Raw genomic sequence first — 17,369 nt, 5'->3', positions numbered from 1 at the left:
AAAAAAAAAAAAAAAAAAAAAAAAGTCTTTGAGTTCTTACTCCCATCCCCCATCCTGTAACAAAAACCATTTACTTACATGGTCTGTATCATCTTATTAGTAATAATAACTAGTATTTATTGACTTGCTGTATACCAGGCACTGGGCCAAGTGCTTTCTTTTTTCTTTTTTTCTTTTCTTTTTTTTTTTTTTTTAGAGGCGGGGTCTTCCTCTGTCACCTAGGCTGGAGTGTAGTGGTATAGTCACTGCTCACTGCAGCCTCGATCTCCCAGGCTCAAGTGATCCTCCCACCTCAGCCCCTGGCATAACTGGGACTACAGGTGCACACCACCACACCTGGCTAATTTTTGTATTTTTTGCAGAGACTTACTATGTGGCCCAGGTTTTAAGTGCTTTGTATATTATCTCATTTCACAACCTGCCCTTGAGGTAGGTGCTGTTATCACCCCCTTTCTACAGAAAAGGAAACCAAGGCTCAGAGATGGAAAAGCCTCTCAAGCTTCAAACTCAACTCCTGATTGTCCCCCAAAACTGTTCCACTTGTTTTTCCCCATCTCAATTGATAGGAGTGTTGACCTTCAGCCATTTAGCCTGAAAAGCCAGGATCCTCCACCATTGCCCCCACACCCCACAGTGCACTCCCTGGTGATCCTGTTGTCTGCCTGCACCACGAGTCCCCAACTGGGCACCTCAAACGTTCACCCTCTGCTGCTGCACCCTCACCTGAGACACCGGCAGATCTGCCTGGATTCCTGCCACAACCTCTGCTCTGGCCTTGGGCCTGTCTCCATTCAGCAGTTAGGTGGTCCTGCTGGACCAGCTATTCCTGTGCTCCCAGCTGCCCTTGTGACACAGGTGCTGTCCCCTCCCCCTTGGGGATTAAGGCCTGGGCGTCCTCCCTCCTCCCTTGAGCCATGGAGCCTACAGTGGTGCTCTCTTCCTCCCCAGACTCCCCTGCCCCAAGGGTCCCTGGAGAAAGCCTGGCTGGCTTGCTGGCTGATCTCTCCGTCCCTGCTGTGAGCTGGGGAGTGTGCCTGGAGCCATTCCCAGGAGAGGGCATCCAGTTAACTGAGCGTAGCTGGTCCTCCCCTCCAGCCCAGTCCCATCGCCCCCGCCCACTGCCCAGTAGCTGTTGGGACCCTGCCACCCTGCCTCCCTGCTGTGCCTACAGGCCCAGCCACAGGCAATCTGCTGTCCCAGGTGCCCTCCACCTTCCACCAGAGCCTTTTCTGTGGCTCTGCCTCACTCTCCCCTTCCTCTGCTCCCTGTCCTCCTCCTCCTTCCCCATGGATTCCCTCCCTCCTGCCCACAGCATCTTCAGACTCCCCTCCCTGCAACCTTCTTCATTCTTGACTGTTCTGGTGGTGACTTCCCCTAAGCCCCCCACACCGTCAGGTCAGCCGACCCACTTGGGGGAGGCAAAGCTGAGACTAAGACTTATCTGAGGCTGAGCACAGCTCTCAGGCAGAGCAAGTGGGGGCCAGGGTACCCAGGTAAGGACAGGCAAGATTTTCTGCCTCCCCTCCCCGTTGTGGACTGACAGACTTGACAACAGTGACAGCACTGGGTGAGTGCTGAGTTTCAGGAGGACGCTTAGGAGGGAGGGGAGAGATTTCCAGGCAGAGGAAGAAGGGCAGAAGCTGCTCATCCTCCCTGCTCTCCTTGTGGGCTTGCCATGCCACACACCAGGTGCTAGATCAGGCTAGCTTGGTGTTATTACAGCCACTGAAGCAGCCCCTGTGCTGTTAAAGCATGCAGGAGGGGGACAATCCCATGCTTAGTGAGGGCTGTGATGGGGACAGGAGCCTGTGGGACCTGAGTGGACAAGGCCCATGGGGTGGGGCAGGTGGACCTCTCCCCTGCTCTGCTCTACCCCCTTCTTAGAAAGCCCATCCATTTCTACCTCTCTGGAGCAGCTCTCACTGTTCTTCCTCCCGCTCTGCCTTGTACCTGGGCCTCATGAGGTCCTGCCTGTGGCCCACCTGCCCTCCCACACATCTCACACAGGACTTCATATGAATCCACCCGGACTCCGGTCTTCCTGGGAGATCACTCTCCCCACATCATCTCCTGACCAGGGCCTGATGCCTCCACTTGGCAGGTTGGACTTCCTGCCAGAGAGAGGTTCCTCCCAGCCCCTGACCTACCTTCCTGCAATGTCCCACTGCTGCCACCCTGGCCCCTGCTATTCCTGAGTACTCTGGCTCTGCGTGCCTGCTGAAGGCACCCCCTGCCCTGTAGCCACACTTACCAGTTCTTCATCCTCCTCCAGGCCCCAGTCACATGCATGTCCCCAAGGTGCCTCACACTTACCTTTCACATTCTTTGTCTCAGTGTCTGAGATGCATTGACCTGGGTGACTTGTTTGGCATCTGTCTCCCCTGCTCACTGGAAGCCCCAGAGCTGTTTTGCTCACCTGTGTATTCTCAATGCCTGCCGGAGAATAGATACTTAAAATTGTTTGGTGAACTCCTGTCTCTTGTGCCTTCCCCTTTGTCTCTACCAGCAAACTCCTATTCATCCTTCAAGACCCAGTGACTTTTCCCCGGATCCATCAGCAGCCAGCCTCTCCCCTCCCTTTTTGCAGAGCTTACTACACCCCTTTGCTCTGCCACTTACTATTCTGGCTTAAGTCCCTGGGTCTCTTTCCTTAGGGGCAGTTGGTTGGCACTCTAGGAATGTTTGTCTTGCCATAACGTATCTTTTTAACGCATTATTATGTATTATTTGTGTGGTTTTCTTTTGCCTTGTGTTGTGTGGTTTCTCTAGCCACTCAGTAAACTCCTGGAAGGCAGGTTCAGTGTCACGGCCCCAGTTCTGTACCTCGTGTCCCCTAAGCCTGGTTCAGGGCTATGTGTACCTAGAAAAGTTTCAGTAAATCCTTCTTGAGTTCATTTAGTGTCTGCTTAAGGTTATGGAAACCTTGGCAGTTTGAGAAGCATTTTGACCTTCTTTTTCTCATTGTGGACCATCTGTATAATTTGTGGGGCTCACTCTAGGCATATGCTGGGCTTTTAATAATTTCTGAATAATTGTTTAGAAATTATTAAAAATTTCAAGGCCAGGGCCTGGTATAGTGGCTCATGCCTGTAATCCCAGCACTTTGGGAGGCTGAGGCGGGTGGATCACCTGAGGTCAGGAGTTTGAGACTAGCCTGGCCAACATGGTGAAAACCCGTCTCTACTAAAAATACAAAACTTAACCGGGCATGATGGTGGGTGCCTATAATCCAAGCTACTCGGGAGGCTGAGGCAGGAGATCGCCTGAACCTGGGAGGCAGAGGTTGCAGTGAGCCGAAATCGTGCCATTGGATTCCAGCCTGGGCAACAAGAGCGAAACGCAGTCTCAAAAAAAAAAAAAACACCTAAAAATTTTGGCTGGGTGCAGTGGCTCAGGCCTGTAATCCCAGCATTTTGAGATGCTGAGGCAGGTGGATCACTTGAGGTCAGGAATTCAAGACCAGCCTGGCCAATATGACAAAACCCTGTCTCTACTAAAAATACAAAAAAATTAGTTCGGGCCGGGCGCAGTGGCTCAAGCCTGTAATCCCAGCACTTTGGGAGGCCGAGGCGGGTGGATCACGAGGTCAAGAGATCGAGACCATCCTGGTCAACATGGTGAAACCCCATCTCTACTAAAAATACAAAAAAATTAGTTCGGCATGGTGGCTGGCGCTAGTAATCCTAGCTACTCGGGAGGCTGAGCAGGAGAATCTCTTGAACCTGGGAGGTAGAGGTTGCAGTGAGCCAAGATTGCGCCACTGCACTCCAGTCTGGGTGACAGAGCGAGATCCTGTCTCAAAAACATAAAAAAATTTTCAAAGCTGGGTGTGGTGGCTCATGGCTCATGCCTTTAGTTGGAGGCTGAGGTGGGAGGATTGCTTGAGCCCAGGAGTTCAGGACCACCCTGGGCAACATAATGAGAACCTGTCTCTACAAAAAAATATAAAAATTAGACAGGCAACCAGGTGCAGTGGCTCACTCCTGTAATCCCAGCTCTTTGAGAGGCTGAGCTGGATGGACCATGAGATCAAGAGATTGAGACCAGCCTTGCCAACATGGTGAAACCCTGTCTCTACTAAAAATACAAAAATTAGATGGGCATGGTGGTACATGCCTATAGTCCCAGCTACTCAGGAGGCTGAGGCAGGAGAACTCCTTGAACCCAGAAGGGGAGATTGCAGTGAGCTGAGATTCACACCACTGCACTCCAGCCTGGCAACAGAGCAAGACTCCGTCTCTAAAAAAAAAAAGAAAAATTTAGACGGGTCTGTTGGTGTGTACCTGTGGTTTAGCCATGTAGGAGGCTGAGGTGGGTGGACTGCCTGAGCCAGGGAGTTCGGGGCTGCAGTGAGCCATGATTGCACCACTGTACTCCAGCTGTGGCAACAGAGCAAGACCCACTCTCTCAAAAGAAAAAAAAAAAAAGAATTTCAAGACAGAGCAGAACCGTAAACCAAGCATGGGGCCCTCCTAGATTCAGGCCCTGTGTGACTGTCCAGGCCGCAGGCCCATGAAGCCAGCCCTAGCCTGACGTGACTCCACTGAGGGAAGATGTGGTAGAGGTCACGATCTATCTCCTTTATACAGATGGTGAAATGAAGTGCACGGAAGAGCAGTCACTGGCCTCGGGTTGCACAGCCAGTGACAAAGCAGAACTGAGAACAGAAGGCAGTTCTTGGAGCATGCTTACTGTCTCAGGTGGGACCTGGGGCCCAGGGGCCCAGGGACTTTGAGCCTCAGTTTCTTCCTCTGTCATCTGGGAGCATTGACCTGACTATAAAAATGACAAATATAGTTGAATATTAAAAAGTCAGGAAACAATAGATGCTGGAGAGGCTTTGGAGAAATAGGAACGCTTTTACATTGTTGGTAGCAGTGTAAATTAGTTCAACCATTGTGGAAGACAGTGTGGCGATTCCTCAAGGATCTAGAACCAGAAATACCATTTGACCCAGCAATCCCATTACTGGATATATACCCAAAGGATTGTAAATCATTCTTCTATAAAGACACATGCACACATATGTTTGTTGTGGCACTATTTACAGTAGCAAAGACTTGGAACCAACCCAAATGCCCATCAATGGTAAACTGGATAAAGAAAATGTGAGGCCGGGCGCAGTGGCTCACGCCTGTAATCCCAGCACTTTGGGAGGCCGAGGCGGGTGGATCACGAGGTCAAGAGATCGAGACCATCCTGGTCAACATGGTGAAACCCCGTCTCTACTAAAAATACAAAAAATTAGCTGGGCGTGGTGGCACGTGCCTGTAATCCCAGCTACTCGGGAGGCTGAGGCAGGAGAATTGCCTGAACCCAGGAGGCGGAGGTTGCAGTGAGCCGAGATTGTGCCATTGCACTCCAGCCTGGGTAACAAGAGCAAAACTCCGTCTCAAAAAAAAAAAAAAAAGAAAATGTGACACATGTACACCATGGAATACTATGCAGCCATCAAAAAAATGAGATTGTGTCCTTTGCAGGGACATGGATGAAGCTAGAAGCCATTATTCTCAGCCAACTAACATAGGAACAGAAAACCAAACATCACATGTTCTCACTTATAAGTGGGAGTTGAACAATGAGAACACATGGACACAGAGAAGGGAACAGCACACACTGGGGCCTGTCACAGGGTTGGGAGCAAGGGGAGGGAGAGCATTAAGACAAACACCTGCTGGGCGCGGTGGCTCACGTCTGTAATCCTAGCACTTTGGGAGGCTGAGGTGGGTGGATCACCTGAGGTCAGGAGTTCAAGACCAGCCTGGCCATCATGGTGAAACCCCATCTTTAAAAAAATAAAGACAAATACCTAATGCACAAAGGGCTTAAAACCTAGATAACGGGCTGATTGGTGCAGCAAACCACCATGGCACATGTATACCTGTGTCGCAGACCTGCACATTCTGCACATGTATCCTGGAACTTAAAGTAAAAAAATAAAAATTGGTTAGCAAAAAATAAAATGACAATTAGAACAGCTAGCTGTGAATCCCTGGACAGTCCCTATCTTTGACCCCTTCCCTTGAAGTCAGGAATACGTTCTCCTTTGCTTCTTGGAAGGGTCTGAGCCCTGTAGACAGGAGTGATAATTGGCTATTGTGGCAGTAGAAGAAATTAAAGCCCTTCAGAAGTGGAGGAAGGCTCTCTTTTAATGTCTCTTTGAAAGAATGTGGGGACTTGATTGGAAAGTTCCCCTGGGTTCCTTGGTATTTTGGTGCTTTGATATCTAGAGGAATAAAAGAGCAATTAATTGCTACAAATGGCCTGTTCCCGTAGGGTTAGTCTGATGGTGGAGGGTGTGGTAGTGGTGGGTGACAGCTTTTCTATTCTGGGGCCATTGCTGGTTAAAGGGACACACAGAACAGAGAGTCACGGGTTTACAGCAATGTCTGACTTTAGGGGAGGCTTTTGAAATCCCGCATTCTCTGGAAAACAGGTCTTTCTCAGCCCCTTGGGTCATAGAGCAGCTTTCTTTTCAGAATTCGTTGAAGACAGTGGGTTCTGAGCTGTCACTGGTCCCACACCACCGTCAGAACCAGTTTCTCAAAGTGTTGTCTGCCATCTTTTCCCCCCACAGGGATGACAGCTGAGAGCACTTTGGTAGTAGAAGACTGGGTAGTAAAAGTGGGTATAAAAGCACCCACTTTTTACAGACATGTGGTTATCTACCACATAATATATAACCACAGGCCTGTGCCCTCACCATTCATTTGGATGGTTGGCATATGCCTTGGAGATTCGAGGCACTGAGTCTTGCACCCCAGCAGAGCAGGTGGCACAGCTGGAGCGGGTGGGCGAGGCTCCCACCGCCCCTCGAAACTTCCTGCTTCTCCTGTGTCTCCACCCCCTCAGCAGTCCACGCTCCTGTTCCATTAACCTGTGCAGGTGACCTGAACGATGAGCTTGTATGTGGGAGGCAGAAGAAAAGAAGGCGGTGTTCTTGGATTCCTGCCAGAGGTGAACTGGGGGCATGTAGACATAGACATGTGGCCAGGCTGTAGGTCTGCGAACAAGCTGCCACTGTGCTTTTCATGTGTTTCTGGCATGTGTCTGTGTTAATTGATGTTTATGTGCACAACTGCAGGTGCTCACCAAGCACACAGATACATATACGTGCACTGAGCACAGAGGCTGCGGGGTGCTGAGCTACCTGTGTCTTGCTTGTTGTTTTAGATTTGGTAGGTGGGGCATCCTCTCGTGCAGGTGTGGGACTTGGCCATCAGCTGTCCTGGAGTGATGCATTCTGGTCCACAGTGTCTCTGAACACAGCGTCTCAATTAGACTTGGTGACTAAGCTAAGGGAGCAGGGTATGTGGTGTCGAGCGGACTGACCTGCTTTAGCCGGAAGTGCCAGGCCAGCCGAGCTGCCGTCAGCACCTTATTTATCCCAGAGGTGCAGGTGCGGGTTTCCTGGGCTTGCCAGACATACAGGTATTTCTGGACCGAGGCAGAGCCCAGCTCCTCAAGCTTCCCACCAGCAGTTGTGCATCCTCAGCGTGGGGTGTGTGCTCCAGGCCCAGCCCTGGCAGCTGCGTGGGCCCTCCCGACTCCTCCCATGACCCGTGTTCTGTGTCTCCACAGGGCGGCACCTTCCTACTTCTCCCCGGCCACAGTCCTCCCCTCACAGTTGAGTACCTGTTTGCCTGAAGTTAATTTCCAGAAGCAGGTAAGGCCCCCAGGGGAAGGACTGTATAATGTGGCCATACAGTAGTGTCGGGTGGGGGGTGAGGAGTGGTCTTGGATGCCAGGCTCCAGGGCTGATCATGAAGTTAGCTCAGCTGTTACCTTTCACCATGACCCCTTGTGATGCTCTTTCCTCCAGATGTGTTGGTTCTTCTGGGGAATGTTTTGGTGCTGCTGGTTTCTTTCAGGCTAAGACATGTACAGACTCGATAATATTTCACAGAAGCTCTAGGAACCACCAATTCTGTGGCATTGTATTTTTTTTGCGATTTAAACATCATGAAAATGTAAATTTTATGTTTTTAAATGTATCAGAATCTATCGCAATGTGTTTTAAAATGGACAAAGCAAAAGACGAGTGCAGGGGCTGGAGGCAGCTCATGTGTCTGAAGGGCCTGCCTTGCCTGGCCTCACTTGAGCTTACTTGATATCTTCCTGGCAGGTGCAAGACCACCCTGGGTATAAGTGGATATTCTAACAGAGATAAATATGGATATTCAACAGCATTAGCTTCCAGCTTAAAAATAAAAATGAGTGCAGGTGGCTGTATTTGTATTCAGGGCCACTCGTGCCTGTCAAAGCGAGGCCAGCTTTCAAAACTCTTTATCAGAATGGGTTGCATTTCCCAGACAGCGACCCATACAGAGAGCCACAGCCGTCCAGCCTCCAACTGCCGTGTGTAATTTTCAGCAGTCCTGTTCTCCAGGTCCGTCTTGCACTGCCTCCTAATTCTTCTAAAGTGAGATCAACTGCTTAAAAGCTGGAAACTACGTGGTGGTCAAAATTAGGTCCCTGCAAAGGCTGGGCAGGAGTGTGGCATCTGAGGGTACTTCTTACAGATGCCCTTGTGTAGCTCCCTGAGAATGTGGTATGGCCTGTGAAGCCAAGGCCAGTTCTCCCGTTGTGTGGACCTTTCACAGTGGTCGGGTGCCACTTCCTCACTATCCTTTCCTGGCCAGCCAGGCTTTCTTCAACGGAGAGGTGGCTCTGAACCAACAGGAGAGAGAGAGAGAGAGAGAGAGAAACAGGATTGTGTCTTTGGGTCTAATTTGAAAGTATGTACCTTGGTGTCTCTTCATTGAATTTGCCCCAATCAGATGTAATTTTCTGGGATGGCACTCACTTTTTGCAGAATGTGTGGTTGCCTACTGCAAAAAATATAACCACAGACCTGTTCCCCTCAGGATTCATTTAAATAGTTAATAGTTGTCTGCTGTTTCTTTTCTGTTTTGTTGTTTTTGAGACAAGAGTCTCACTCTGTTGCTCAGGCTGGAGTGCATGGCGTAATCTTGCCTCACATCAACTGCAACCTCTTAAATTCAAGTGATTCTGCTGCCTCAGGCTCCCGAGTAGCTGGGATTACAGGCACCTGCCACCATACCCGGCTAATTTTTTGTATTTGTAGTAGAGACGGGGTTTCAGCATGTCGGCCAGGCTGGTCTCAAACTCCTAACCTCAGATGATCTACCTGCCTCAGCCTCCCAAAGTGCTGGGATTACAGATATGAGCCACTGTGCCCGGCCTGTTTCTTTTCATTTTCCTTTTTTTTGGCTCGCCTCTGACTTGGGCAGCTAACAGAAATTTTCTTAGGATTTTGAGTGGAAGTGCTGCCCCATTTTAGACACTGGAATGTTTATGGGGCTAGCCAAGAGACCATAATTGAGAACCATCATTATTTTTGGTTCTCACGTTCAAGGACTAGATGAATAATTAATGTGTCTAATTTAGTTGCAGTTTTAGTTTATGTAATTTAAACATATTTTAATGGAGCCCAGTTTTTCATCCCTACAGGGGAAAATAAGATTTCTCAAGTGAAGTGAATCTGATGCTTGTCAGAATTATGATAAAAATTTAATAGCACATTTGCTTGTATAGGCAACAAAGACATACTTTAATATACTTGTAGCACACCATGACTGAAATGTCTGTATTGTTTGGGTTATGATTTATTCTCTCCAATTACGAGTTTGCTCCTCATTAACACCCTTGCTGCAGATTAGGAGAGAATTATGTAAGCCAGCCATGGTGTTTCTGTTTGGGTTGAAATGGGAAGGGCAGGAACGTGTGCTCCTGACCGCATTTCTGCTCCAGATCTAGCCCTGAGTGTGACCTCTTGTTAGGCAGCAGGACCCAGTCAGCTCGTACTAGGTTTGGAAGAATTCTCGATGACCAGACTTTTAGAAACGACAAGTCAGGGGTCTTCCCTGAAGCGAGAACTGTCTCTTCCAGGGAAGTGAGTTGAAGCAGGAGCAGCCTGGCTTCAAAGACCCATGCAGGTGCCAGTGACACTGCAGGCCCACAGCTGGGCAGCCCAAGCCCCGGGAATCCCAGTGTTAGGTATTTCCAGGACAGCAAGGCTGCACTAGCCAGGAAGACAGGGCAGCACCTATCAGTGCGAGCTGTTCATAGAAGGCTTGTTGGACAGGGCAGCATTCTGTGAAGCTGGGCCCATGGAGGCGGTCTGTGATGGAAGCGGTCTGTGATGCAGAACCGACGCTCCTCTGGGAAGCACCTACTGTGTACCCAGACCACTGGGTCCTGAGGGAATGTGGCAGCAAAAACCAGACATCCATCGATCTTGCCAGGGCAGAGCTGGCTCTCTGAATGAATAAATAGATCTTGCCTGGGACCCAGGGCTGCAGTGTGGTTTGTGATAGTAGGATTGAAATAGGGAGAGCCAGAGCAGGAGTGATCTGCTTCCCACATTGGCTAAGGTCTGGTCGGCTTGAACTGGGTGGTCTGGAGCCCTGGGAGAGCCGGCTGGGGGTGGGAAGGAAGCAAAGCTGGTGCTTTTGTGTGTGGTGACACCTAGTGGCCAGTTCCTTGTATTTCATCCTGTCTCTCCCAGAGAGAGCAAATGAAAACTAGCCAGATAGAATTGGAAGATTTTTACTCCTGGAAGCCATAACTCCCAGCTCAAAGAGTTTAGGGAGCATTTCAGATGTTCATTGGAGAACGCAATAGCCCAAGGCACACTACAAAGTGAGAGTCCTTTGGAAAAGCTAAATTTGGTTGTGGGAGACTGGGTTAGGTACTTTGGTCTCTTAACACAATGACCTTTGGCCCTAGATGGATCTGGATATTGCCGACTGGGAGAAGCTTAGACACCACTGGCTGTCTCACTATTCCATTTAGCCAATCAGGCAGTATTTATTAAGTGCCTGCCAAGTGCTAGGCTCCCAGAGGAACAGCAGAGGGGGCCCTGGCCTTGCAGTAGGCAGGGGAGAGAGACAGTAAGCAAGTTCTCCACCAGGCACTTCCAGAGAATCAGGACAGGTGGGCATGGTGGCTCATGCCTGTTAATTCCAATATTTTGAGAGGCTGAGGCAGAAGGATTGCTTGAGGATGGGAGTTCGAGACCAACCTGGCTGCGCAACATAGCAAGACCTCTACAAAAAATTTTTAAAGTGGCAGAGTGATGTGGCATGCTTCTGTGGTCCCAGCTACTTAGGAGGCTGAGGCAGGAGGATTGCTTGAGCCCAGGAGTTCAAGGCTGCAATGAGTTCTGATCACACCACTGTACTCCTGGGTACCAGAGCAACTGTCAAGGAAGGCTTCCCTAGGAGGATGTCTTGACGCCAAGACAGAGGATGGAAAGAACCCAGTTCCAGGCTGAGGGGACACCCAGTACAAAGGCAGCCAGTAGGGAAGAGCTTCTTAGCATGTTCCAGAATGGACGAGGGCCAGGAATGCAGAGCAAGGGGGAGAGGTAGGAGAGGCAGGCTAGAGAGGGAGGCAGGGCTGACGGCGGAGGCCTTGTAGGGTCCTGGCAAGGATTGCGAAATGCATTCTCAGGTAGGTTTAAGCAGTGATGTCATCTGTTTTGGGGAGGCTGAGGTGGGAGGATCACTTGATCCCAGGAGTTTAAGACCAGTCTGGGCAACATAGCAAGTCTCTAAAAAAAATTTTAAAACATTAGCCAAGTGTGGTGATGTATACCTGTGGTCCTAGCTACTCAGGAGGCTGAGTTGGGAGGATCACTGAAGCCCAGCAGGTTGAGGCTGCAGTGAGCCAAGATTGCGCCACTGTACTCCAGCCTGGATGACAGAGGGAGACCCTGTCTCAAAAAAAAAAAAAAAAAAAGCATAAGATTATTCTGGCTATTGTGTAGAGAAAAGGACAAGAAAGGAAGTAGGGGGATCATGAGGAGGTCACATGGTAACTTAGATCCAGGTGGCCATCGGGGAAGAGGTGGAGACTGCATCATCATCCAGACCCAGGGATGCAAGGTTCACCCCACAAGGCTGTGTGGAGTCCAGCCCCAGACTGGCAGTACTGCACGTCTAGTGAAGTAGAAGGAAGTGAGAATAGGTCAGTGTAAGGAGTGATGCCCTAGGACAGAGCTTCCCTGCTCAGCTGTGCAGGAAGTTATGGCCTTCCCTGTGCTGGGGTGCACCCTGGTTCTGGGGGGTGCCTGGGGGTCCCTCTCATCAGAGACCATTCCTGAGGCAGGTTACTCCTCTTTCACAGCTCCCAGTTGTCTCTTAGGCCTTTTTCTGAGCCCAGGAGGCGGAGGAAGGGGAGCAGGCATCAGAGTTAGAAAGCCTGGGCTGTAAGGGGTTAGCAGAAGTTGCTGGAAGGAGACCTGTGCTGCATCAAGCATGCAGCTGCTTATCGGTTTACTGTGCGTACTTTTAGGTCAAGGGCCCCATTAGCTTATGGGGAATTAGCAGTTGACAGTTACCTACAGGAAGGTTGCTGCCCAGGCTCTGGCACATTGCTGAGGCTGCCCTCTGTACAGAGTCACCCTGCCTGGGAAAGCCTGCTGGTCCAGGGCTTGCTGGTCCGGGAGGGACGGATGGTGTGAGGAGTGTTCTTGGCCCACCAGCTTGGTTCTGTGGTTCTCCGAGCGCAGTTCCTTGGCACCAGGGCTGATAGGGCTCCACCCCAGCAGCTGCTGCGTTATTTCTGACTCATCTAGGAGTTACCAGTGTGTAACCCAAGCCCCTCCATACCCAGCTTCCTCTCCTCCTGCTCCTCCTGGAGGGAGGAGGCTCTGGACTTCTCTCCTGGGGACTTTCTGTAGGATCAGGTCCCTGCTGCATGTGGACACGGCTGCTGGCCTTCCCAGCAGCCTACAGGAGCCACCCTCTGCCAGGTGGGGTGGGTTTGTGAAGGTTGAGGTAGCACACCCTGCAGCCCTGGGCCGGCGTCTTTCCATTCAGCCCAGCCCAGGAGCCATAGCCCTGGCCTCTTAAACTTGTCGTGGGCTTTTGCTGAGGGAGCTGTCTCAGTGTTTGGGGGCTGGGCATTGATCTCATGGTTTCTTGAGCCAAAGGCCCCAACCAGCTGCCTCTGATCCCATCACTTTTTTTGCCCCACGTGGAGGTTGCTTTTTCTGAAAACCTGGGACATTTGGAGCTTCATGCACCATGTGTCCTATGGCTTGTAGCAGGAGCCTTGCTCTGGGGTGGCTGACAGGTAGAAACAACCAGCCGTCTGGGTCATCTCAGTCTCCCTGGACCCAACAGCTCCATTCACAGAGGCAGCAGGCAGGCTGGTTCCTGCAGCACCCGCTGGAGAACAGAGCTGCTCAGCCCAGCTGGCTGGGACTGGCATGGGTGAGGGAGGAACCCAGCACCTCGCCACCTGCCCCATGCTCCCAGAAGGGAGACTGCGGGTGGAAAGGGGCTCCTGGGAGGAGTGAGGGTCACTAGCAGTGTCAGTGTCCCAGTATGTCACATCCTGATCTCTTCCCCTTCCATGCTGCTACTTGTTCTGCAGGAGTCCCCAGAGCCGGGCAGGGGGATGAACCGTGAGGGAGCTCCCGGGAAGAGTCCGGAGGAGATGTACATTCAGCAGAAGGTCCGAGTGCTGCTCATGCTGCGGAAGATGGGATCAAACGTGAGTGCCTGTGAGGTGTCGGGCAGCAGCCCCCAGGGAGGGGGTCCCAGGGAGGGGCCCTGCTGGGCTGTTGGAGGGCGGAGCCACTGCAGCTACCTTCTGCGGAGCCACGGACTGAGCAGGGGCCCCTGGGCCTGTGGCTTGGCGCTAGGGCCGCTTCTGTCCCCCAGGCACAGACCCCAGCACATCGAGTTCTGGGGGCCCTGCTGGGTAGCCTGCCCACCCCTGTGCCAGGTTGGGACCAGGTGTGTGAGGGTCTCATGGCCCTGATCTTCCTTTTCTCCCACTCTCAACCCTGAAAGTCTTCTCTCCCAGCGGGCGTCTGAGAGACAGCTTGGCAGGACAGGTGCTGAGGAGGCAGCAGGCATGCAGGTGCAGGGGTATTTCTCAAAAAGAGCAGAGGGACATGGATCACCCCTCAGTCTCCCGGCCAGGGCCTGTGTCTTCCACTGGCCCTGTACTAGATCAGACCCTAGTCTCAGATTCAGTCTGAGTGGCAAGGCCTGTGGACCCTTGGACCAAGTTTAAGAAGGATGGGAGGGTGGTGTCCTGGCTCTGAAAGCAAAGGGGTCAAATCTCAGGAACAGAGGCCTGAGAAGCAAAGGAGGAGGCACCACCCAGGGACCAAGCAGGCCTAGGCAGTGCCTCTGGGGTGCAGGTGCTTTTTAGGGAACAGGCGCATGCTGCCTGCCCCTCACCAGGGCTCTCTCACCCTGCAGCTGACAGCCAGTGAGGAGGAGTTCCTGCGAACCTATGCGGGGGTGGTCAACAGCCAGCTCAGCCAGCTGCCTCCGCACTCCATCGACCAGGGTAAGTCGGTGGCAGAGGGGCTGGGGCAGTGGCACAAGTCCCGGGGCACCAACTTATGGTTCCTTTAGAAAGCCCTCCAGCCCTCTTTGATGGGTGATCCGTGAGACCCAGGGCCCACTAGGAGGGGCTGCAGCTCCCTCCACCTGCAGAGCTGAGCCAGGGAGCCTCTGGAGCCTCCCACCTACCCATTTCCTTCCCTAGGTGAGAGCCAAGGACTCTACAAGGCAAAAGGCAGGATCCCTTTCTTAGGCCTGGGGGAGGCAGGAAATGGAGGTGTCTGGGGGCCCTCGTAACTGCAGAGACTGATTATTGCATTTCTTTAACCTTTGACCTGACCTCTACCCACCCAGCACCCTGTCCAGGAGAGAGAAGCTTCCCTTGTGTGCTAGGACAATTCCATCACTGTTGTTCTGGGCACAGACCACGTTGTGGCTGGTACAGTCCTGGCTGTGGCCAGAAGGAATGCCCCAAACGCCTGATGTCTCCATGCGCCTGAGGGAGTTGTATCTTTTTTGAGTGACCTCAACCAATCAGCATGGTAACAGGCAGATTTGAGTGTTTGTTGTGTAGCAGGCACTGTGCTTAGCGCTTGATATATATCACTTCATGCTATTGTAGGTAGCTACTATTTGTATTAATACTTCTACTTAACAAGCAAGGAAACTGGGATTTGGAAGCAGTAAGTTACTTGGTCATGCAGCCAGGTGGTTACTGGGGAGTCCTGGCATGCACACCTGAGGCTGAGGAGCTCTTTGCTGTCTGCCATCTTGCCCATAACCCATATGGCTACTGGACAGCTCCACGTCCCTTGGCCGCGTAGCAAGGTTCTCCTCTAGAAGGCTTATCATGACACTGAGACCCAGTGTTCTGACCAGCATCTCCATAGAGTCCTTTCCTTTTATTCTGTTTTTATTTTTTTAATTTAAAAATTTTTCTTTTTTTGCTTACCGATTCACCTACTACACTTAATATTCTGTTTATGCTTTGTTGGAATGATTGGCCACGAAATATTGTAACCTGTCCAGATGCAAGTAGGCTCCCAGAAGCAGAGTGCTGATGGCTGCATTTGCTGTGTTTGAGGCGGGCATGTGGGACCTGACCTAGATCACCAGCCAGCCCTTGTTCTCTGGATGTCTCAGGGCTTTGCCCTGGCACAGGGTCCCGTTCCCAAGTGCTGATGCTGGGTGTGACCTGGCTAGTGCACCCAACTCAGCAGAAACCTTCCAGGATGTGGCAGTGGCTCAGGCAGCTCCCTGGGACAGCAGCTCACCATGCATAGCCTGCCTGGGTGTGGCTGCCCAGGTGTGCCTCCTGGATCATGCAGCAGCCTGTTTTGAGTGGCGTCAGCTCCCGCCCTGTCCTGGGATCTCTTGGGTGAGGTCTTTTCTCTTCCAAGGCTAATCTGGGTTTCTAGCCTGGCGCCCTTTACCCTGGCTTCTGACTCATGTCAACCTGAAACCTTCAGGCTGTTGAGTCCCTGGGGACTCCCCTTTCTTCCCACTTAGTCTTGATCACTGAGTTAACCTGAATTTGAGCTGAGATGGTAAGAAAGCCTCCAGTTGAAGACTCTTGGGAAAAAATCAAAATAAGAGACATCAAAATGTAGGACCGTATGTCAGTATAAAAAGCAGCAACAGTCCAGGTGTGGTGGCTCATGCCTGTAATTCCAGCACTTTAGGAGGCCGAGACAGGTGGATCATCTGAGGTCAGGAGTTTGAGACCAGCCTGGCCAACATGATGAAACCCTGTCTCCACTAAAAATACAAAAATTAGTCAGGCATGGTGGTATGCACCTGTAATCCCAGCTACTCGGGAGGCTGAGGCAGGAGAATCACTTGAACCTGGGAGGTGGAAGCTGTAGTGAGCTGAGATTGCACCTCTGCACTCCAGCCTGGGCAACGTAGCAAGACTCCACCTCAGAAAAAACAAAACAGAAAACAAAAACCAGCAACAACACATATACACACAAGTTGTATACGTGCATAGAAAAAAAAGCCGGTGGCTGGGTGCAGCGGCTCACGCCTGTAATCCCAGCACTTTGAGAAGCCATGGCAAGAGGATCACTTGAGCCCAGGAGCTCCAGACCTGGGCAACATAGGGAGACCCTGTCTTTACAAAAAATACTAAAATTAGCTGGCCGTGGTGGCATGTATCTGTAATCCTAGCTACTAGGGAGGCTGAGGTGGGAGGATCGCTTGAGTCCAGGAGGTCAAGGCTGTAGTGAGCCATGATTGCACCATTGCACCCCAGCCTAGGCAACAGAGGGAGACCCTGTATCGTAAATTTTAAAAAAGAAAAAAAAAAAAAGACAAAGAAGTTGGTGGAATATATACCAGTCTGTCAAAGAATTTTGTTAGGGCGTGCTGGGCACGGTGGCTCACCCCTGTAATCCCAGCACTTTGGGAGGCCAAGGTGGGCAGATCACCTGAGGCCAGGAGTTCGAGACCAGCCTGGCCAACATGGTGAAACCCCATCTCTACTAAAAATACAAAAATCAGCCTGGCGTGGTGGTGGGTGCCTGTAGTTCCTGCTACTTGAGAGACTAAAACAGTAGAATTGTTTGAACCCGGGAGGTAGAGGTTTCAGTGAGCCAAGATCATGCCACTGTACTCCAGCTTGGGAGACAGAGCGAGATTCTATCTCCAAAAAAAAAAAATTTGTTAGGGGGTAGGACTATATACGGAACTTTCACTTTCCAAGTCACACATTCTTGTAAAACTAATATTTTAGCATTGTACATTCATTTCTTTGTCATAGGGAAAGTCAAAAATATATATTTTTGGGCCGGGCGTGGTGGCTCACGCCTGTAATCCCAGCACTTTGGGAGGCCGAGGCGGGTGGATCACGAGGTCAAGAGATCGAGACCATCCTGGTCAACATGGTGAAACCCCGTCTCTACTAAAAATACAAAACATTAGCTGGGCATGGTGGCGCATGCCTGTAATCCCAGCGATTCAGGAGGCTGGGGCAGGAGAATTGCCTGAGCCCGGGAGGTGGAGGTTGCGGTGAGCCAAGATCGCGCCATTGCACTC

At 51.3% G+C, this 17,369-nt stretch overlaps 1 protein-coding gene across 3 annotated transcripts in view; it reads left to right on the top strand.

Moving 5' to 3' along the window:
* CTNNBIP1 (catenin beta interacting protein 1) overlaps positions 1-17,369 on the top strand; it is a 61,900-nt gene that overhangs the window by 24,737 nt on the left and 19,794 nt on the right. Inside the window, exons 2-4 of one of the 3 annotated variants that reach the window (XM_032300321.1) lie at positions 7,582-7,666; positions 13,408-13,527; positions 14,247-14,337. In XM_032300321.1, coding sequence (XP_032156212.1) covers positions 13,432-13,527; positions 14,247-14,337 — 187 coding nt within the window. In that variant the 5' untranslated portion in view covers positions 7,582-7,666; positions 13,408-13,431. Of the gene's footprint in view, positions 1-7,581; positions 7,667-12,607; positions 12,782-13,407; positions 13,528-14,246; positions 14,338-17,369 lie in introns of those variants that run through there. The other 2 variants (XM_032300323.1, XM_032300322.1) reach the window with 2 other exon arrangements.

Source organism: Sapajus apella, unplaced genomic scaffold (assembly GCF_009761245.1).
Source record: "Sapajus apella isolate SASKATOON/1434 unplaced genomic scaffold, GSC_monkey_1.0 scaffold43, whole genome shotgun sequence".
Lineage (NCBI taxonomy): Eukaryota > Metazoa > Chordata > Mammalia > Primates > Cebidae > Sapajus > Sapajus apella.
The sequence above is the reverse complement of the archived record's forward strand: the minus strand, read 5'-3'. Positions and strand labels throughout refer to the sequence as shown.